This window comes from Vulpes vulpes, chromosome 9 (assembly GCF_048418805.1).
Source record: "Vulpes vulpes isolate BD-2025 chromosome 9, VulVul3, whole genome shotgun sequence".
Taxonomy (NCBI): domain Eukaryota; kingdom Metazoa; phylum Chordata; class Mammalia; order Carnivora; family Canidae; genus Vulpes; species Vulpes vulpes.
In genome coordinates, this window is record NC_132788.1 from 89,708,844 (window position 1) to 89,731,301 (window position 22,458).

A 22,458-nucleotide genomic window follows, 5' to 3' on the forward strand; every position below is an offset into this window, starting at 1 on the left:
CTGTGTGTCTCTCATGAATAAATAAATAAAATCTAAAAAAAAAAAAATAGCTTGGTGTCTTTCACTAGTCTAGCCCTGTTCAGTTAAAAATAATAAATAAATATGAAATGTCTTAGATTTTAGTAAACCTATGTAAGAAAAAAAACTAAAGAATAAGTCCGGGGGATGTAACATACAGCCTGATGACTACAGCTAATAATAGTAATTCATATTTGAAAGCAGCTAGGAGACCCAGATCTTGAAGATTCTTACCACGAAAAAAATTCTTGTAACTATGCATGGTGATAGATGTTCGCTGGGCTGTGGCTGTCATCATTTGCAATGTACGCAAATATCAAGTCACTATACTGTCCACCTGAAACTAACAGTGTTATATGACAACTACACCTTAATAAAATCATAATTTTTTAAAAGAAGAAAAGTCTACTTTTTTTAAGAAAAAATTTTTTTTAGTTTCAGGTGTGTCTGAATTTTGTATTACCTATGCAAAAAAATGCATAATCTTTTTAAATTAGGGTACAGATTTTCAAATATTGGATTGAAAGTAGCTGGAGGGGAGTTGAGACTCATTCTCAAGGATGAAGGAAGGTAGCCATGGTACAGAGGAAAGGACTCTGGGGGGAAGGAAGGAGTCTCTGGATTCCCCTACCAGATTACCCTGGCTAGTGTGCAACTCTGAGCTAGGGATGTCTCCACCCAGCACTTGCTTTAGAGAGGAAGACAAACCATGAGAGATGCCTAACTCTGGGAAACAAACCAAGGGTTGTAGAAAGGGAAGGGGGGGGATTGGGGTGACTGGGTGACAGGCACTAAGGAGGGCACTTGATGGGGTGAGCACTGGGTGTTATATGTTGGCAAACTGAATTTAAATAAAATATTAAAAGAAAAAAAAACCCACCAAATTGTTGACGGCTGTGATGTAGTGAGATGGACGATCTGGGGTGACTTTTGGGGTCTTGCCTCTCCCCCTCCCTCCCTTCTCCATGCTGTCCCCACGATGGTGGAGCCCACACACAGCCAGAGCTGGAGAAAGCTCCCGGACAGCCTCCGATCCCGCTGTCAGGACATTTTACCCCAAAGGCAGGGAGAACCTGCGCCCCCTCCCCCTCGCCTGCCCTGGCCTGCCCTGGCCTGCCCTGGCCTGCCCCCAACGCCACCCCAAGAGCCTCGGGCGTCAGGAGTCCCGGAACCCGGCGTCCGGGGGTTGTGGACGTAGCGGAGCACAATAGCCGTCGTACCTACCGCCCCTCCGCGAGGCCCTGCGAAGAAGCGGAAGTGGAAGGTGCTGACGCAGCCGGGGGAACTTTGCTTCGATGGCACCTTCCTGTCCGCGACTCCGCCCCCCGCCGGAGGGGCTCGGCTCCGGAATTCAAGATGGAGTCGCTGAGTAGAGCTGGGCAGGAGATGAGCTTGGCGGCCCTGAAGCAGCACGACCCCTACATCACCAGCATCGCAGACCTCACGGGCCAGGTCGCTCTGTACACCTTCTGCCCCAAGGCCAACCAGTGGGTGAGTGCGGCGCGGCCTCCGAGGTCGTCCGCCCGGCCGCCGCCTCTTAAAGGGGCCGCGCGGACTCTCCGGAGTTGGGGGCGATTCGGGGAGGCGGGGGTTGGGGGGGGCGGGGGACGGACCGACCGGCCGCTGGAGGGTGTCAGGGCCGCCAGGGCCGCCGGGGCTGTGCGGAGAGGGGCGAGAGAGGTAGGCCCAGGACGTCTGGGAGGAAGAGCCGGGAGGAGAGGAGGGAGGGCTGGGGTCCGGTCCGGGGACCTGGGCAGGCTTCCTCCCTTGCAGACGTGCTGGAGGATGGGAACCGAGGGGTCGGAGTCACACCTGAAAGGCGCTGCCTGAGGCCGTGCGGGCTCCTGGGTAAACTACCTGTGCGTGATCCATAAAGTAAACACGCGTCCTCCCCCCCCCCCCCGCCCCCCGACGGGCACGTGAATAAGAGCCCCCTTCCCCTTCGCCCAGGTCATCTGGGTTTATAAAGCTTCAAATCCAATTAGTTTCCATTCTTGGAAGAGAGGTGGTGAGGGTAAGTCCGGCTTTTATCTAACTGTACTGTGTATTTACAGAGTTTTTTTTGGGGGGGGTGGGATTTCAAGGCACTTAAGGAAAAGGGCTTCCGTGTTAATTGCATTTCTTTGGAGCCGTTGGAAAAGAGACCCTGTAAATGCGTTTTGGTTCCAGCTGTGCTGCTGGTGAGGTCGCCTCGGAATGCTCCCTTCCTACTAAGTACTTGTTGGCTTTGCTTGCCTTTTTTTTTTTTTTTTTTTGCACGGGAGGGGGTCCGAAAAGTCACATCGTGTCTGTTGTCTGACTTGTTGGGCCCCGTTTAAAAGTAACGTGATTTCCAGTTTTCGGGACGCCTGGGTGGCTCAGCGGTTGAGCATCTGCCTGCAGCCCAGGGCATGACCCTGGTGACCCGGGATCGAGTCCCATATCGGGCTCCCTGCATGGAGCCTGCTTCTCCCTCTGCCTCTGTCTCTCATGAATAAATAAATAAAATATTTAAAAATAATAATAATAGGGGCAGCCCGGGTGGCTCAGCGGTTTAGCGCCGCCTTCAGCCCAGGGCGTGACCCTGGTGACACGGGATCGAGTCCCGCGTTGAGCTCTCTGCATGGAGCCTGCTTCTCCCTCTGCCTGTGTCTCTGCCTCTCTCTCTCTCTCTCTCTCTCTATGTCTCTCATGAATAAATGAACAAAATCTTTAAAAGAAAAAAAGGAAAACTATTTTAAAAAATAATAAAAATAAAAAGTAACATAATTTCCAGTTTTCTAGCAATTGACCCTCCATCCTTTACTCCTTTAGGCTTTACTTTTGGCAGATGATCTGTCAATGTCTGTTGGATTGATTTCATAAACACGTCACATTCACATTTCAGTGAAAAATGAAATACTACTAACAAAACCCTGAAAGATTGTCGTAATGTGTCCTTTACGGTATAAAGACTCATAGGCTATATTTAAACAGTAATTGTATGAAAATCATTTGACGTTTATAAACACTTAACTCAGATGAAGAGAGCTTTCAGAATCCTCTTGCTTTTTTACCTTATCTTCTTTCTTTCCCCTCCTGGAAGAAGAGGTATGGAAAGCCACAAGGAGCAAACTTACAGATTTTTATTCTTATTTTAAATTTTTTTTTTTTTTAAGTGTAGCTGTTTTAGACTTTGCCTTAGTTTGAATTGTTCTGAATCATTTTTCTTTATTTGGTCTGCATATAAATTTGTGAGATGTGAATTGCAGACAAATGATGAAGACTTGGGGGCAGGAACTTATGACTAACACTCATATTTCTAGTTTTTCACAGACTTTCAGAATTGTAGAATTCTAATTGTAGAGTCCTGCTTTAAATATGAAATACAAATTATATCTATCTGGATTGAAAGAGAAGCTGTTCGTTTGGTTAATGGCCCATAGAGCATAACCAAAATCTTTTGTATTTTTATTTTACGGTGAGTTGTAACTTTGCACAGTGTTGTGTTTGAGCAAGTTTTATTTCACTGTGAGACCGTAAATTGCCAATTTCTTTTTTAATAATTTAACATTTGAAAGGCAAGAAAAAGCCTGTGAATCCTTAGGAAGGAAAAGTTTTTATAATGATGTTTATGATAGGGCAATACTCTCAGCATGTTAAATATTTTTAAAATGTTTTTATCCCAACAAACCCAATTTGATATGACTAGCATTTAAAGTTTTCTAACAGTTTGTGGATTGCATTAAAATACATCACTTCTACCTAAGCTGTGAACTGCCACTAATATAGTTATTTGGGTTTTTTAAAAAACATTGTGTCTAACACCTAAATACACTTGTCACAGCAAATGAAAGATAATGAGTTGTACTTTTAATCAAGATGTTTCTTATTCTTAAAATTTTTTAGTTACACATTTTATAATAATTACCTTAAGGCAGAGTATAGCTTCAGGTTTCACGATTCTTCAACAAAGGTTTAAGAATAAAAAATTGTGTTTGACTGTATTTCTTAACAAACCACAAAATTTGCTATTCATAAAAATATACCCAAATCGTCCAATGATGTAGCAAAGTATCCTAGGATATAATGTTTTCTTTTTTTTCCTTCCCTAATAACTTTGATAAACTTTAAAAGTGAAGGAATTGCAGTATACAGAAGCTTGGCTTTAAAATTTAAAAATCGGAGGAAGACATTTTAGCTTCAGAAAGGGAAAGTGGGGTGCCTGGGTGTCTCGCTTAAGCATCCAACTCTTAGTTTAGGCTCTGGTCATGACCTCAGGATTGTGAGAGTCTGCTTGAGATTTTTCTCCCTCTGCCCCTCCCCCATGTGCACATGCACACTTGCACTCTCTCAAATAATATTTAGGAGGGGGGGGGAGCTAATTCTAAGATTTTTCACCCTAAAATTTAAAAAAGAAAAATGCTATAGACAACAGACATGTTGCCAGATTGAACATTGTGGATACATTAGTATACATCAAGAGCACAGAAAGGTTACAAAAGAAACTGGTAACACTGGTTTGTAGAGTAAGAGACTTACTTGACCTGTTCTAAAGGGACTAATTTTTAAAATAAGTTCATCTTAAACATGAAGTATTTCTTCTCCATTAGGATCATTTGGGGTTGGATTATGAGGGGAAAAACTAATGACCTCATTGTCTGTTATAGGAGAAGACTGATATAGAAGGGACCTTATTTGTATATCGAAGGTAAGCTTTTTAAAAAAAAATACTGCATATGTATTTTTGGTTCAGCCGTGTTGTCTTTGCAACCTTCCTCCTTGACCCTCCTCATCCATTTCTAGCTGGGAAATCTTAACCAAGTTATGTCTCTTCTTTGGGCTTTCCTGTGTATCAGAATAAACAGAGCTAGAACTTAGGAACCTAGCAAAACTATCTCAAAATAGAAAACATTTTCTAGTAATGAGTGAGTCTAAAACAGATGCCTTCTTCTTCCCCCTGTACTAAACATATGTAAAGAAAGAAAAATAGAATTCATAAACTACCTATAAAATAATGTAGTTGAAAGGTCAGTCTATTATATGTAGTTACTAAATGAGTCATGTTCTTACAATTCTGGTTCTGTCCCTTTTCTGACCCCCTCCCTGCAAAGAAAGCTCTGGACTGTGTACAGTGTCTTTAGTAATGTGTCATCTTAGTTTGAGAATCCATTAGAAAGCCTAGACTATTCAATTGCACATTTTTTATTTTCAACTTTCCTGCAAGTTGATTATCTAAAACGTGACTGGTTTGCAAATTGAACCTTTTGTTTTGTTAAGCAACTTTGTGTCCTAACTGTAACTCACGGGAAAGAATAGTCATGGAATTCCTTGTTTTCCTGGATCTCCCTTAGGGCTTGCTCTGACTACAACTGGTTCCTCCCCATGGTTTCTAATATTTAGGGATTCAGCAGAAATTATTACTGATATCTGTTCCTCCCCACATTTTTTTTATTGAGTTATTTTTAAAGGATTACCTTTTTCCATTGATGGTAACAAGAATTTGTCAAATATTCCTCTAAATTTTGGTGTACAGATTTAAAATCTTATCTAAACACACTGATTTTTCCTTCCTTTATAAATAAGTGCTTAGATATTACATAGTAACTATAGAAGTTCATCATTCTTTGCTACTTTGTTCCTTGTCCTTCATCTTTCTCCTTTAAAAAATGGGGGAGGGGTGGCCTTTACCCTCTATAAATTTCTAGAAACTCATCAGTTGTTATTAGAATCTTGGTATCTTTGTTATTTGGAAAGTACTTTCCTGCCCTCATTGTAACAGTATGGTACAGATCACTGGTTGTAGAAAATACAAAATTTAGTAGAATAAATTATTTGACTTAATTAAATTCATGGAGGCTTATAGAGTATTGATCTTAATAAAAAATTTGGGGAAATGTGAGGACATTTATGTACCTTGGATAAAGGTGTGCTACAATGTAAGAATATTGTTTTGCAGAGACCTTACTGTAGAAGAAGCCTGGATTTGGAGTCAGAAAACCTAAAGCTGCATTCTGGTCACAGTATTTGTGTGACTTTGGGCAAAGGCCTTAATCATTCTGAGTTTATTTCCTAATCTGTAGAGTAGGATTCTAAAATCTCCCCCATGTACACAGAGAAATGATTGATAAACTATGAAGTATTATATATGTATGAAGAGTGTCTAGAGGATCATGTACTGAATCACTGATATGAGAACCAAAGATGTTTGTTATCGTAGAATTCAAGGCATTTTCTATTTAACTCAGGAGAACTATGGGAAGACCTATTTGGTGTAAGAAAAAAAATCATAATTATAGTGGACAGTTATTATTAAAACCAAGTCTAAACTGTGTTTAAAATAAGCGATATTTTTGTTGAACACAAGTATTTATTAAACATCTAGTACGTGTCTGTCTTAGGATATATCTGGAAAAAATAAGACAAAATGTGTTTGCATGGAGTTTACATTTTAGGGGAGAAAGACAATAAATATGAGAAATAAGTAAGTGGTATGGAAAAAAAGAGGAGAGTTGGAGGTATTGAACTTGAGAGCAGACTGGGATCCTGAGAAAGAGTAGTTCTGTGGTAAGTGTCATTGAAAAAGTGGCATTTGAAGAAAAGCATGTGGAGGGGTAAGATAACTAGATTCTGGGCAAGTGGTCCAGATAGAGGTCTTTAGGTAGAAGCGAGAGAGTGACAAGCTCAGTGTGGTTAGAGCAGAAGCAAGGGAAGAGGCAGAGGAGGTGAAGGCAAGGAGAGCACCTATCAGCCAAAGCTTTAGTGGCCTTACTAAGGGCATTGGCCTTTACTCTGGGGGACTAAATCCTTGGAAATGTCTGAAAAGAGAAGGGATATGATCTGACTTGAATTTTTTGTTTACAGATTTTAAGTGTCAACAATATTTAATGTAGTTATTTTTTGAAATGGAAATAAAGAAGTAGCTAACATTTCTGCAAATTAAACAGTGATTACAGGGTTTTTTCTTCTGTCAAATCTAAGGTCAGCCTCACCTTACCATGGTTTTACCATTGTGAATCGACTGAATATGCACAATCTGGTTGAACCAGTGAATAAAGATTTGGAATTTCAGCTCCACGAGCCATTTCTTCTGTATAGAAATGCAAGCTGTGAGTATGCCTGTTTTATTATGATTCATATATTTACAATTAAAATTGAATGACTATAGCTTCTATCATCACATTATTGCTGGAGTTTCAAGTACAATAAAAAATATAATCTGTACTCTTAGGGATATGAAAGAGACTTTTACTAAGACTTTACTTTTATAGACCTTTTAAATTGGGCTTCTAAAATTGAAACACTTTTATATACAGTAACTTTTTGTATTGTAGTAAAATATACTCTTCCATATAATAGCATTATATTATACTCCTGTTGCTTGTTTTATGAAAATAAGTTTCACCCTTTGTTTTGGTTGTGACACTGTATTATTGGCTACCCATGCCCTTGAGCAACAGAACTTAGTTTGAGAGAGACAGGATGAGGACTGATATTTCTATCCACAAAGAAAGTACTATCTTTGCCCTTGTAGTGATATTTTTCAATGTATTTATTGAGTAGCTACTGTGAACAAGTTCTGGGCCAAGAGCTATTGTACTTTAATGTTAATCAATAACCTGTGTGGGACAGACAAGCAGTTAGGTGAGCTGAGACTCAGAGGTGAATGGCAGCTCCCCAGTTGGAGAGCGAGGATGATGACCCTTTTTTCTGTTCCCTAGTTCCAGGGTCCTTTCAGGCATTTTACAGACTTTTGAGAAGGGTTGCATACAGTCCACAAAGTTAGAATGGCCCTTTCAAGAAGTTAAGATACAAAAAAAGTATCCTCAGGTCCTGTATTTCAGCATGGGTGTTGAAGGTATGAGTGTTTGAGACAGAAGAGAGACTGTTTGACACTGACTGTGGGTAGGTCGGAGCTGGTTATACTAGTAGAGCGACTGTAACTATCATCCATGGAGATTGCTGGAGAAATGTTACTTCTCACTTAAAAAGGAAAAGTGAGGGACGCCTGGATGGCTCAGCGGTTTAGCCCCTACCTTTGGCTCAGGGCGTGATCCTGGAGCCCCAGGATCAAGTCCCACATCGGGCTCCCTGTATGGAGCTTGCTTCTCCCTCTGCCTAGGTCTCTGCCTCTCTCTCTCTCTCTCTCTCTCTGTCTCTGTCTCTCATGAATAAATAAAAATCAAATTTAAAAAAGAAAAAAAAAAAGGAACAGTGACTACAAAAAATAAAAATAAAAAAAGGAAAGGTTACTGTTTGGATTTCATTTGACTACAAGGTAACTAGTACCAGAGGAATGTTTTTGGTATGAAGTATAAGAAGCTCTGGAAATTCTGCATCTTTTAGTTCCCTGAATGAGGAATGGTGAGGCCTATTTCAGAGCCGGAAGCCCCAAATTCTTCCCTACAGCTCACATTTTAAATATCTAAGTGAAATAGTCTCTTGATTTTTCAGTGAACTGCTTGTCCAGATAATTCTCCTCTGAGATTTTAACTTCTGGCAGCATATTGGAAATGCTTTTTAATACCTTAAGTTCAGATGGACTTATTTAAATTAATGTAATAATAGAATTACTTCAGATGGCAGTTTTCTTTGTGCTGAACATTCTGTTAAAGGGGAAATTCTGCATTGGAACACAGATCCATATATTTTTTTTTAATTCTACTCTTTACTACCTGGAAACCTAATCTAGCTATTGCTTCTAAGAAAGGTTTGATTATTAAAGTAGTCAGGAGGGCACCTGGGTGGCTCAGTTGGTTAAGCATCTGCCTCTGGTCAGGTCATGATCCCAGAGTCCTGGGATCGAGCCCCAGATTAGGCTCTGTGCTCTTTGGGGAGCCTGCTTCTCCCTCTCCCTCTGCTACTCCCCCTGCTTGTCCTCTCTCTCCCTCTCAAATAAATAAATAAGATCTTTTAAAAAAAAAAATTTGTAAAAGGTAGTCAGGAAAATTATCAGACTTATGGATTCAATTATTTAGTATAAGCCTGATATGAATCATAGTATTTCTTACACAAGCAAAGGTTTCTGTGCAGTTAAAAGTGCAACATAACATAAATATAATTAAATCATGACTAATCAGGACACTTGGGTTAGTCAGTTAAGTGTCTGCCTTTGGTTCAGGTCATGATCCCAAGGTCCTGGGAGCAATCCCCATGTCTGGCTCCCTGCTCAGCAGGGAGTCTGTCTCTCCCTCTCCCCTTTCCCTGGCTCATGCTTTCTCTCTCTTTTTAATATATTTTTTAAAAATAAAATAAATCATGACTAACCAAAACTTAAGTAATCAGAGCCTCAGTTATCTGGAAATATTTCTATAGTCCATGTGTAGAAGAAATGAAGGCAAATTATAAGAAAATAAGCTAATATTAGGTTTCATTTTGTAAGAATCTAGCAAATATCGCGAATGTTAACATGGGGTCAGCATTAAAAAGTCAATTTTCTGTTACTTTAACTCCACTCTACTATCGTAGATTAATTTGTTGTCATAAAACCTGAAACCATCAGGAGTGTTTATTATGTTAATTAGAATATTCTTGAGCAGAAAGGTACATTAACACATTTTATTTTAGAAAGATTTTCAATAAGAAGTTAAAATAAAGGTTTTCTTAGTTGAACAGAAAACTCACTTAACAAGGTTGTCCAGTTCCCCAGTTAATTGAGGCACTGAATCATCTTCTAAGGGGCCATACAGTTTCTGGTATTGCTAATTAGAAATTCAGTAGCACATCAGCTTGTTTTCAGACTAGAGAAAGGCCTGAAAAGGTCAAGTACAACACTGTGGGCATATTAGAAACAGTCTACAAGAAGAGCTTGGGGAAGGTATTTAAAGGAACAGCTGTATTGGGGAGAAGTGACAGCATAAAGTGATTCTGGGAGTGTGAAGGCCTCTCTCGAGTATATGTTTTGTCTACCTAGTCTTAAATGTGGAAAATAGTCCTGTCAGGTCTGCAAGCTGTTGAGTTGTTAAGGGATTTGTTCTTTAAACAAAAAGTTAATTAGTGTCTGAGTGTGTATACAGGTAATTATACCTGATTCTGTAGCTGCTCTGTCATTTTCTTGTGAGAAATACTGCTGAGACATCTGACCCATTTTACTCATGGCCCCTTCAGATCCAGTTTCTTTCACTCAAGTCAATTTTTAGTTAATAGGAAATTGAACTATAATTTTTCCAGTTCTAAATTGTTTTGATTTGATTTTTTGGTTTTTATGTATATAATTCCTCCCACCCCCAAAAGGAAAAGTAAAATATTACAGAGAAAATGCTTACACTAGCCAGAGTCTTAGATTTGATGATTCTGTTGAATATTTTGGAAGCCGTATATTTTTCTATACTGATCAAGAGCCTTTCAGCAGCCAGGAGACTGCAATGGGGGTTGGGAAGATTGCAGATTCTGTAGTTAATTAAGCAAAAGTGTGGTTCCTAACACCCTATTTCTGACTTACATTGAGGAAACAAGAGTCCCAGAGAAGTTAAGAACTTGCTCAAGAGTCACAAGGATGTGTCGCCTGGGTGGCTCAGCATTTGAGCATCTGTCTTTGGCTCAGGGTGTGATCCTGGGGTCCCAGGATCAAGTCCCATATCGGGCTTCCTACATGGAGCCTGCTTCTTCCTCTGCCTATGTCTCTGCCCTCCCCCACCCCCCGTGTCTCTCATGAATAAATAAATAAAATATTTTTTTAAAAAGTCACAAAGAGGGCAGCCCGGGTGGCTCAGTGGTCCAGCGCCGCCTTTGGCTCAGGGCATGATCCTGGAGACCTAGTATCAAGTCCCACATCGGGCTCCCTACATGGGGCCTGCTTCTGCCCGTGCCTCTGCCTCTCTCTTTCTCTGTCACATGAATGAATAAATAAAAAAATATTTTTTTTAAAAAGTCACAAAGCTTATAAGTGACGTAGGCAGCATTCAAGTCTTCGAAATCCATATTCTTTTACTCAGCTTCCATAATAAAATCACTTCATTATCCACATTCTGAAGTGAGGCTGTCCTGTACAACTCTGCAATAATGGAAATGCTCTATATCCATCCTGCCCTAAAGAGCAACCACCAGCTAAATGTGACTGCTGAGCACTCAAAGTGTAGCTAGTGCAACAAGGAAATTTTCTTTTTTTTTTTTTTTTTTTAAAGTTAATTTAATCAGTTTGTGTTGAAGTAGCCATGCGTGGCAAGTGGCTTCTGTATCGGACAGCAGAAATCTAAAGCCATGAACCCATGTTCAAACACACCCTTGTACTGTGCCAGACCTGAATTAAACAAGCACTACGGGAGCTTTGAGTTCAATTTTTATGCCTCTCATTTAGTTATTCTTTTTTAAAATTTATAAATGATTTCTAGATATAAAAGCTATAGATGTCCCTGAGGGGGGCTTTGCCATGGTAACACTCTTTTGGCATGCAGTTTAATTTTCAGAAAAGAATTCTATTCTAGGCTTTGCCATTTTCAGGCTGTAACCTTGGATAAATCACGTAAACCATTAATCTGACCTACTTATCTTAAAAGGGCATCATATACATGAAGGTATTTTATCAGGCACTTACAAATATAAAATATTACAGACACGTGCCTCCATCTTGGACCCAACCAAATTATCTTTATTGTGAGAGAGTCACAAGGATTTTAATATTATCCAGGTTCTCTTATAACCTAGGCCCATCGTGTCCTTCTTCCCGTCCCTTCTGGCTAGCACCATGACAGTCTGGAGACTGTGTTTACAGATATTATCTTCAGATGTTATAGGGGCCATTACTAGATAGCCTGAGGTGTGATAAGTTGAAAATATATACATAATAAAAATGAGAAATTTTAGAGCATACGGATTTTTAAACTCTCAACAGCAGCAATTCTGATTGGTGGATTGTGGTGTTCATTTTGATCAGTATACTGGAACGTATAGCACCGTCCCAGCTAAAACTTTGTATTAGTTTAATGATGTTTAATTTGTGGACACCTCTCCCTAAAAAACTGATGATAGTTTTAATTTTATCTTTGATTAGTTGAAGAAACATAGTTTTTTACTACTTAAACACAGGCATTGCTACTAATCCACTAAACTTCTGTTTTCATTTGTAAGGAAAATCCATTCTAACTGTATTATAAAATCATTCTTTGGAGACTCTGAACTTCTAGAAGTTCTGTGGCATATGTATGTCAAAGAAAATATCCTTCAGCTCCTGTCCAACAATGTCATAACAGGAAATCTTTATCCTACAAACATTTAGAAATGCTGTTTAAAATACTAAATGCATAGCTTAGCCAAAAAGAGAATAGGAGACATTGCAGTGGGCCAGCATCAGAGTGAAAACTGAAAGCTGAAGTGAGAAGCTTATAAACCAACTGGCTGCCAGCTATTAGGATTTCTTTTTTTTTTTTTTTAATTTATTTTATTTATTTATGATAGTCACAGAGAGAGAGAGAGGCAGAGACATAGGCAGAGGGAGAAGCAGGCTCCATGCACCAGGAACCCGACGTGGGATTCGATCCCGGGTCTCCAGGATCACGCCCTGGGCCAAAGGCAGGCGCCAAACCGCTGCGCCACCCAGGGATCCCTAGGATTTCTTAGGTATGGAGTTCTCCTCCATATAAGGAGCCCATGACAGTTACATGGGGTCAGGAGACAAGGCCTTGAGCTCTCACAGGTGAAGAAGTGGAGCTGAGACACGCATACATACATAACAGCCAGGTCCTCTAATGAACTATATATGACTTAATTAGGAAGATATCAGCCCGGGGCAGCCCAGGTGGCTCAGCGGTTTAGCGCCACCTTTAGCCCAGGGCCTGATCCTGGAGACCCAGGATCAAGTCCCACGTTGGGCTCCCTGCATGGAGCCTGCTTCTCCCTCTGCCTGTGTCTCTGGCTCTCATTCTCTCTCTGTGTCTCTATGAATAAATAAATAAAATCTTAAAAAAAAAAAAAAAAAGGAAGATATCAGCCCACCAACCTAGGAGGGCAAGGCAAACCTCTCTGTCTCGGTGTGGTCTATGGGTTACAGGGAAAAAGTCTCCCTCAGTAATTGTAACCATTAGCCTTCTCCAATACAGATTTGGGGTTCAGCTTATACCATTCACTTGGTGTAATTTCTTATTAACACCAAAAAATTAACATAAAAATTGATCCTCAGCTGGTAAGTACTCTAGGACACCTGGCAAAGGCAAATGCAAAATCCTTCTTAAGAGACCCCCAGATTGCCTGGGGATCTCATCAACAAGCCTCATGGTCCAAAATTACTAAATATATAAGGAAATAATACACAATCAGTGAAAGGTAGAATATAACAAACAACAGGATTAGCCAACCCTTCCACAAAACTTTAGTGAAATGATCAGATAGAGACTTTAATGGATGTAAATGTCAGTTGTAGATTATTAAAAAACTGACAGGTAGCTTTGAAAAATAACCAAGTCCAGTTTCTAGAAATTAAAATTTTAATTATTGAAATAAACTCTTTATCTGGACTCTAGTTAATTTGTAACAACAGAAAAGAGAATTGGGAAACTGGAAGAGACACTGAGGGAGTTTTCCAGAATGCGTCCAAGAAAGGAAAGGAAATAGAAAATCTAACCAAGAGGATAGTATTGGAAAATCTAACACATAACAGAGAAGAATTTCAGAATGACAGAATAGATTTAAGAGGACAGTACTTGAAGAGATTATAACTAAGAATTTTCTAGAATATTTGAAAGTCAAAAATCTCAGATTTAGGAAGTAGAATAAGGCACCAAACATAAAAAGTAGAAAGAAATATGCAAAGTGACAGAGGCAACCAAAGGCTACTTGAGATTGATTATTTACAAGGGGCATCAGTTAAACTAACAGCATTTTTAGTTGCAGCTACTGAGTTTGGAAGACAAAGGAAAAATGTTTTCAGAGTACAGAGGAAAAAACAACCCATACTTCAATAATCCAGGAGAACAAAATAGACATTTTTCAACAAAAACAGAGCTTTTGCCTCTAGCAGCCCCTTGCTATAGGTGCTTGGAAAGCAGTGCTGTCCAACACGGTAGCCACTAGCCACATATGGCTGTTGAGCACTTGAAATGCTCCTAATGCAACTGAATTTTTAATTGTATTTAATTTGGTTCAGAAATAAGAAAATTGTGGGGCGTCTGGGTGGCTCAGTCGGTTAGCTTAAGTGGCTGACGATCTTGATCTCGGCTCAAACCTCGATCTCAGGACTATGAGTTCAAATTCTGCATTGGGCTCCACACTGGGTGTGGAGCCTACTTAAGAAAGGGAAGAAAATTGAGCACAGAAGAAAGAAATGAAGTTTACGACCTATAATGGGCAAAAAAAGGAGATAAATCAAAATAATGATGGACTGTATAAGACAGCAAAATGACTAGTCTGAATAGAGGTGTTAAATGTGAAGCAAAGGGAAACCTGGGTGGCTCAGTGGTTGAGCATCCCGGGGTCCTGGGATTAAGTCCCACATCAGGCTCCTCGCAGGGAGTCTGCTTCTCTCTCTGCCTATGTCTCTGCCTCTCTCTCTCTCTCTTGAACAAGTAAGTAAAATCTTTTATTAAAAAAAAGGGTGAAGCAAAAATACTAGACACCGATAGCATCAGGTAAAAGCTCTTTAGACCTAAAGCATTCCATAACTGGGGTGAGAATAGATAAATTAACCATAGATTTAAATAAACCGTGTGTGTTCAAATGATTCAGGGTAACCACTGCAAAACAAATGTAAGGTGTCTTCTAAGTCAGTGCAAACCAGGGTGGGGAAAAAAGTGAGCGGACACCACATGGAAATAGAAAGCCCAATGTGAAATGGCCGAAATAAATAAGTCAATAAACTAGAACAAGATGTTGAGTGAAGTAAAGAGCCAGTTTAAAAAGATTCTGGGACTGGATGATGATACAGAATTTGAATAATGCTGTTTTCAAAAAACTTAAAACTGAAAAACCTGGAAAGATTGAAAAGTAAAGGGATAGAATGCAATGTATCAAGCAGCTGTTATCAAACAAGGCTGCTAAGGCTATGTTAGTCATACATGATAGATTTCAGGTGAAAACCAGGGTAAAAGTTGCCACATAATGGTAAGAGGATTGATTTACCTAAAAAATAAAATGATTCCAAACTGGTATGTACCTAGTATATGTTAGAAATATATATCGAATGTTAAAAATACCTAATCATAATGAGAGATTTTAACAGGTCACCTCAGTAATTGACAGATAAAGCAATTATTAAATATTTAAACAGTAATAGTTAAAGTTGATCTAAGGGACATATAAAGATCCCCGCTTCCAACAATTTGAGAATTTGCATTTTTTTGAATACATATTAGAATTTTATAAAAATTACCATATATATAAAACAATTACCATATATAGGCTACCCAGCCAAAGAAGTTAAGAAAAAAAGAAATCTGGTTTAAGTCAAAGGAAAATGCAGATGAGTAGCAATTAATTACAGAACATAGAAATTGCAGTAGAACAGAATGAAATCAACAACAAAAACTCTAAAAAAAAAAAAAAACTCTATAACCTGATTGATCCGACAGCAACAAAATGGAGAGGGGCATAATGGGCAACATTAGGAATAATGTATCTATTTTTTATATATTGCACTAATTATAGGGAATACACATTTTTTGAAAGCAAAAAAATCACTATGAAGGACTTTTTGCCTATACATTTAAAACAGATTATACAGTTCCCTAGAAAAAAGTGTAACAAAACTTACTTGGGAATAAATAGATCTGAATACACTCACAAACAATAAAATGTTGGGTCAGTAGTTTAAAATCTTTCCCATCGTGTTTAAAGAAAATGCTAAGAGGAATGTCCTATTCAGGGAACACTACCAGAATGGTTATTCTCCAGGTAGAGAGACTGGCCTCTGAAAAAGCAGATATAGGATCTATACGTTTCTGATATTATCACAGGACACTTGTACACTCTTGTACAGTGAGTGAGGAGATCATGCTTCTATTATCCACTGTTCATTCCTTCAGCAAGCATTTGGCAAGCACCTGCTACAAGCAACATAACCTTACTAAGTATGCTTCTAGAAGGTACTTTCCCTTTGATTTCCATTTCTGTGGGTACCTCTTTATGACTTAATTATGAAATGCCCCAAGAATATTCTGTAAAGGGTTTTTGTTTGGTTTTTGGTGAGCAGCAAAGGAAAGTTTATTGAAGCATAGTAAAGTGATAGTACAGAGGAAGGGGACCTTAGAGGGTTTCCTCTCTAAAGGGTTATGAGCAAGTTCTTTAATGCAAAATTTGGTATATGAATCAACAAAAAAGTAAAAGCAAGCAAAATTGGTTTTTCTCTTTGTTACAGCTAGGCAGTCTATATCGTAACCCCTAGTTAATTGAAAATACTAAAGATGTGTGGTCCTAGTAAGCTCTATATAAAATCAATTCTGACATTTAATGATTTCCTTTTGCAAAAACTATTTCAGTATTGTCTTTTACTTTGTTTTTAAACAAACAAGCTGATTATTTAACTCAGACATAGATTTTATTCACTGATACTTATTGAAAATCTGTCATTTACCAAGTAGTTAACCAAGTACTACACCATTTTCATAAAACTATTGTGTATATTTTAGTTATCTTTTTTAGCCCTGAAGTTCTGTTGTATTTTCTTAGAGAATTAATAAGCAGAAGTCATTAAATTATGTTAGAACTTTTAGTGTCAGAACTCTACCTTTCTAGTAAGGATGAAGATTCTTAATGAAATATGTTACTCTATTAATCCCAGTGCTATGAATATTTACTCCTAAAACAGCTCTGTTAATTAGTGATAAGAATTAATAATTTAAGATCTATGATTAGAAAACTATCAGCTGTAAATTTGAAGGATTAAGCCAGTAGTATTGAAAATCTGATCCATCAGAGAGACCATGGGGGTATTTACATTTTTGTTTTTACCTGATCATTTTTAGCAGCAACACTGATCCATTAATTAGAAGAGTATACAGTCTAGTTTTCTTTTCTCACACCTTTGTTCCCTCCTTAGATCAGTGTGTGATCATGGTTTTAGCCAAAAAATAAGTGACATTATTTTACTTTATGTGAATGTAGACTTGGCATTTTTTTACTGAGAGAAACAAGGCAATTTTTATGTTTTCTCCATCCAGCACCTTAAGGCACAGATCTCCCACTGAATGCCACTTTTCAATTTTAAAACGTTTTCTATAACCCTAAAGTGCTTTTGGAAAAAACAAACAAAGTTTGTTGCCCTATAACCTGCTTAACAACAATCAGTATAACAAGCAATTGAAAATAAAAATATTATTACTACTTAATATTTTTAAGAACTTACCTCCAAAAGCCTGTGAGAAGTACCCCTTTGTTTCCGCTTCACTTACAACTTTTCCTTTATATCGGGCATCAGTCTCTTGATAGAGAACATTTTTAATTAAAATTAGATCACTAGAAAAGGCAGGGTGATTCATTTCCAAAGTGTTGAAAATTCAGCTGCCAAATGGAAAGTTTTAGTAGAAGAAATACTGTAGTGTGTACTTTTTTTTTTTTTTTGTCTCTGCTTGCCCTTTCTCAGTTCAAGGGCAAGACTCAGAACAGTAGAGATGGTAGGTGGCTATTGGCATTTACACAAATCTTCAGACTTAAAGCACAGTGCAGGAAATGTCCTTGCAAGAGAAGTTTACAATTTGTCAAGTCAAAAAATGTGACTTCCACCTCCAAACTAAAAGAGGAATTTATAAACAATTTTAAAAGCTCCACAGTCCATTCTCTATGATCTTTGAATTCAGCACAGTGCTTCTTGACCAGCCTGAAGAAAGGCAGGCAGTCTTCCACCATCAGCAGCCTCACTGCTGTGGTTGGTGTGACTCTGTTATCAGTGAAGGAGAAAGGATCTGTGGCAACTGCATTAATCTGGCCTTCTGGACAAAGATAAGGAAAGAGCCTCACTGTTGCCACATTCGTAGAGTGAAGAGGTAAAAACACCATGAAAACATAGAGTGACTTGGACTGCAGGCTGACCTGGTGATGCTGTCAGGTCAGATGTTTCAAATGTCTGTATTGCTTTCTATCTGTTGTAGGCCTCTGTTGAGTGTTCTAGGAGAGCCTCTAGCGGAACCTTTACTAGGTACCTTCTGGCTAACTTTGTTTGTTAGTCCTGAACGTTTCAGAATTTCCGAAGCAGTCTCTTCCCAGTGTATCTCATTAAGTACTGGCTTCCCCCTCCCCCGCCCCCCCCCCTCAAGTTGTCAGGTAAAAAGCAGTTTTATTTTTTTATGTGTGTTTGGTGTAATCCTAGTTATAATTTTTTTTTAAGATTTTATTTATTTATTCATGAGAGACACAGAGAGAGAGGCAGAGACACAGGCAGAGGGAGAAGCAGGCTCCATGCAGGGAGCCTGATGTGGGACTCAATCCCGGGACTCCAGGATCACACCCTGGGCCAAAGGCAGGTGCTAAACTGCTGAGCCACCCAGGGATCCCCTTATAAATATTTTAAAGTCAACAATGCATGCACCATTTATCTCTTTTAAATGATGAATGTTTTCTCTTTTGAGAACTAGCAAAGGAAAACAACAGTTACTTACAGCTAAGTGGCAGAAATGTATTCTTAATATGTATGTATAATAGGTTTTCATCTTATGTTTACACAAGTTCACTTTGGAGGTAAAAATTGAAACATAGAGTAACCACTAATCCAAGAAGATTTGAAGCCATTCTGGGTGGGCAGAAGAAACTTCAAGACTGAGCCCTTTGGGTTCAGTCCCCTGGAGGTTCCAGGCAAATCTAAGTTACTTAGAAAGTCACTATTTCCAGGTCTGCTCAGGGTTTTTGATTTTTGTTTTTAATTAAAAGGAAGGCATGGGATAAGAATTTGCTACCAACATTTTAAAATAAGGATATTTTACACACACACACACACACACACACACACACACACACCTGGATTTCTAGCTTTCCTTCTTGTGAGCAAACGGCTGTGGGCCTCACAGCTCCTGCATCCCTGCAAGCACTGGTAGTCAGCGGGAGCTCTGGGTGCGTCCAATCCCACCACACCCTTTGTCTCTTAGACTCTCATGGGCATTTGCCGTATAGCCCTGGTTTGGATGATATCTTAGTAAAGTGATAGAAAAATATGTAGGAAAGAAGTTAGGAGACAAAGGAAGAACTCCTTTTTCTAGAACACTATCTGAACTATTTCCTGAAGCCTTATGTGTAGATTTTGGGGAGCCCAGAAGACTCCATGGAGGCCAGGGACCATTGTTCCCACCTTTTGTAGTCCCGTTATAAAGTGATCATTTCTGTGTGGGACACGGATGCATAGACTACTAGGGGTCGAGTAGGTCCAGCATTTGGCATACCCATAGTCAGTGCACATGTAGGGGAGGCTCTGCCTAAAGGAGTGGCAAGTACTGTGTGGCAGTTGTGGCAATAAACCCTGGCAGCACACATAAAAACCCTAGTGTGACTCACTGTTTTATTTGGGGTGGCCCATTATTTAAGAATAGAAAGTTTGTAATTAGGAATGATCAGTCAGTCGGGCAGCTCAGGTGGCTCAGCGGTTTTAGCACCGCCTTCAGCCTGGGGCATGATGCTGGAGACCCAGGATCGAGTCCCATGTTGGAGTCCCTGCATGGAGCCTGCTTCTCCCTCTGCCTGTGTCTCTGCCTCTCTCTCTGTGTCTCTCATGAATAAATAAATAAATAAAATCTTTAAAAAAAAAAAGTAATGATCAGTTAGTTATGATGTTCTTGGGTTTATTTTCCTAATTTCCCCCAAAAAAATTCAGTGATCATTTCATATGTCTGAATCCTATACTAAGATTACAACCTTAGAAGGGACTGTGGAAGCGGTGTTGCCGGTAAATAGTTTTAGACTTGATATGTAGAGAGGGATACCAGATTTTAAAATAAACCAAAGAGCTTATAGAATAGCGGTTTAAAATGTCTTGGCCTATGTCTTTTAATCAGTTTTTGATAAATAGACATCACAATTTAAATTTTAGAAAGTGTACTCTTTCTCTACCATGTTAGTGTTCATTGATGTTTTAAGATAAGTGTTTTGGGCAGAACAGGTAAGCTGCTGAGGTAGCTGAATCCCCTTTACCAGCCCTACATACAGATTCATGGAGTTTCCTTGCCTGTGTGCCATTTGCCAAGGTCTGTCAGAATCTGAGGCTAGTCAGGCTTTGGCTCCATGCCCTTTGTCCTGTATGCATGTGTTCTACCTTCCACTCAGAGCTTTCTCTTCTCTCTCTTTCTGACACTTTTAATGTTGATGTGGAGCTATCAGGGTTATTCTTGTCTTAAAGGAAATGATCTGTCCAGGCAGAGGCATTTGCTTTCACTGGCCAGCTTTTTTACTAGCTAGGACAGGCTTATATTTATATAATCTATTTCATTCTTACATTAGTTTTATAATCAGAAGGATTTTCCTTATGTCTAGAGTAAATGTTTTGGCTACATTCAAAGCACATTTCTTGTTTTTCTTTCCCAGTGTAAGGGATCTTTGTCAGTATCGTCTTTAGAAATTTTATAACTCTTAACACCATTGCCAAAAAGCTTTTATCAAACCCCCTTTTCTGCTTGGCACCATACTGAGAAAATCTCCAACCTCCTCAAATCCTTTTAAAAAGTAGGTCAGATCTAAATAATAAATGAATCAAAAAGACAACATGTGCATGAGAGTGATTCCCAGCTCTGTTTTTGTGACATTTCACAGTATCTTAGTCTCAAGGGATTTTTACAAAGGCTCCAAATTAATTTGGATTTTCTTGATCTTGTGCATGCCAAATACCATTCCAGATGAGAAGTAGAATGAGATGTAACATCAAATCATAATAGGCTGCTAGGTCTTAAAGAGGGCTCCCTGGGAAATGGAAAACACTTAACCCCTCAGCTTTTTAAAATTTCTCAATATTAAGTGATCTAATACTTTTATTCTTTGTCAGTTTTGTTTTTCACACTTTCAAAAGATGCTGTCATTTAAAAAGCAAAGGAAACATTTAATTTTGGATAGTCTTTTCTACATTTTGGTATTTTTCATGGAAGTACAACCTAAAGATAATCAGATGCTCTACCACACTCCCTAATTCTTCAGTGACTTGCCTGTCTGTACAGCATGACTTACTGCGACAGCTGTTAACAGCCACACTATATGGTGGGGGTCCAATATCTAATTTCCTTTCATCTTGAGAAAAGCCATTTATAAATCAGGACGCCATTATTATTTGCCAGAGCAAAATAATACTGTATTGTCAAATCCTTAAATCTTCTGTGCTGTAGTTAATCAAGGAAAATTATTTCAGGATGTTTCAGCAAATGAATTATTCACAGAATGTATTGGGCCTTAGAGTGGAAGTTCTCTTGAGGGAGGAATACTTGGCTTTGGCTTAAGGACAGGTCCTCCATGGTCTTAGCTATCTGGAAACTTGTCTGTCTTTCCTCACCAGTAACAGTGACAGGCTCAGGGGCAGCTCCCAGGGCCTTCTTGCCAGTTGTATGTATGAGCATTTGATATGTTGGCAGACAGAGCTGATTCTTGGATGCGTGTCTGAACCTCTACAGGTCTACTTTTGGCAGAATTGAGTGTGACTCTTATCCTTTACCCATTAAGCTATCGTTATGGCTTCCTTATCTTTATTTCTTCTGCAAACATGCCTTTGAAAGTGTTTGGCTCTTTCTTGGCAGTTTATTTGATAATGTACAAGAGTGGAAGGCATGTGTCTTATTTCTAAATTATAGTGTATTTCTTCAAAGGAAAAAAGGAGGATGTAAGTGAAGTTTTGTCAACATAAGTTGACAGCTCTGTTGGGCTTATTTTGATTATCAATATGAAATTCTTGCTTAAGAGCTAGGTTTGCAACTCCCTATGAAAACATTACTAAATGCCCCTGTTTAGCCCAGAAAATGTTGTGTTCTTCTCTGAGCCTGGCATATTGCATATCATAAAATTTTTCATTATTATAAGTTGTATGGGTGTGTCCATTAGAGGAAAACTGGAATCTTGTATTCGGATTCTTGTGTTTTGTGGGTTCTTTAGCCAGCCTTGAAAGAGGTATATTTAAAGAAAGATACTTGTGTTTAATTGCCATATATGGAGTCTTTTCAGAGCCCAATCTGATTTACTCTATGTAAGAGCAATCCTTAGCTGTGAGGAATAGGAACATAACTAAGAGCCTGCAGCAGATAATGTTTAATAAATATCTCTTCTGTGTTCCTTGTCAAAGGGCTGTCAAAGCTAAATTCAGTCTATTTACTTACATCATGTAAAATATTCCAAAATTACTTGTTATTCCTCAGACATTGATTCTGTTTGAAGTTTGGTGGTATTTTGAAGTCCTGTGAACAAAAAGAGGAGCTGTGAATCTGGGTCTAAACATGGAAAACTATTCACAGCAGGCTGAATGATGGCTCAGAAAGCAGAAGCCAGCCTGGGTACCTGGTGGTAGTGTGCAGAGTTACCTGCAGGACACATCGCCATATGTGGAGCCCAGCAGTCAAGGGCAGTTTTAGTGAAACTAGAGAATTTCTCCACCAGAATTTCTCTTAT

The 22,458-nt window shown here is 39.0% G+C and overlaps 1 protein-coding gene across 1 annotated transcript in view; it reads left to right on the plus strand.

Annotated features, from left to right (window-relative positions):
• The first annotated feature begins 1,259 nt into the window (after positions 1–1,259).
• The window catches only part of DCP1A (decapping mRNA 1A), a 64,107-nt gene continuing 42,908 nt past the window's right edge, over positions 1,260–22,458 (plus strand). Inside the window, exons 1-3 of the mRNA XM_025986367.2 lie at positions 1,260–1,509; positions 4,647–4,687; positions 6,958–7,085. Of these exons, the coding sequence (XP_025842152.2) occupies positions 1,375–1,509; positions 4,647–4,687; positions 6,958–7,085 (304 nt within the window). The 5' untranslated portion in view covers positions 1,260–1,374. The remainder of the gene's footprint in view (positions 1,510–4,646; positions 4,688–6,957; positions 7,086–22,458) is intronic.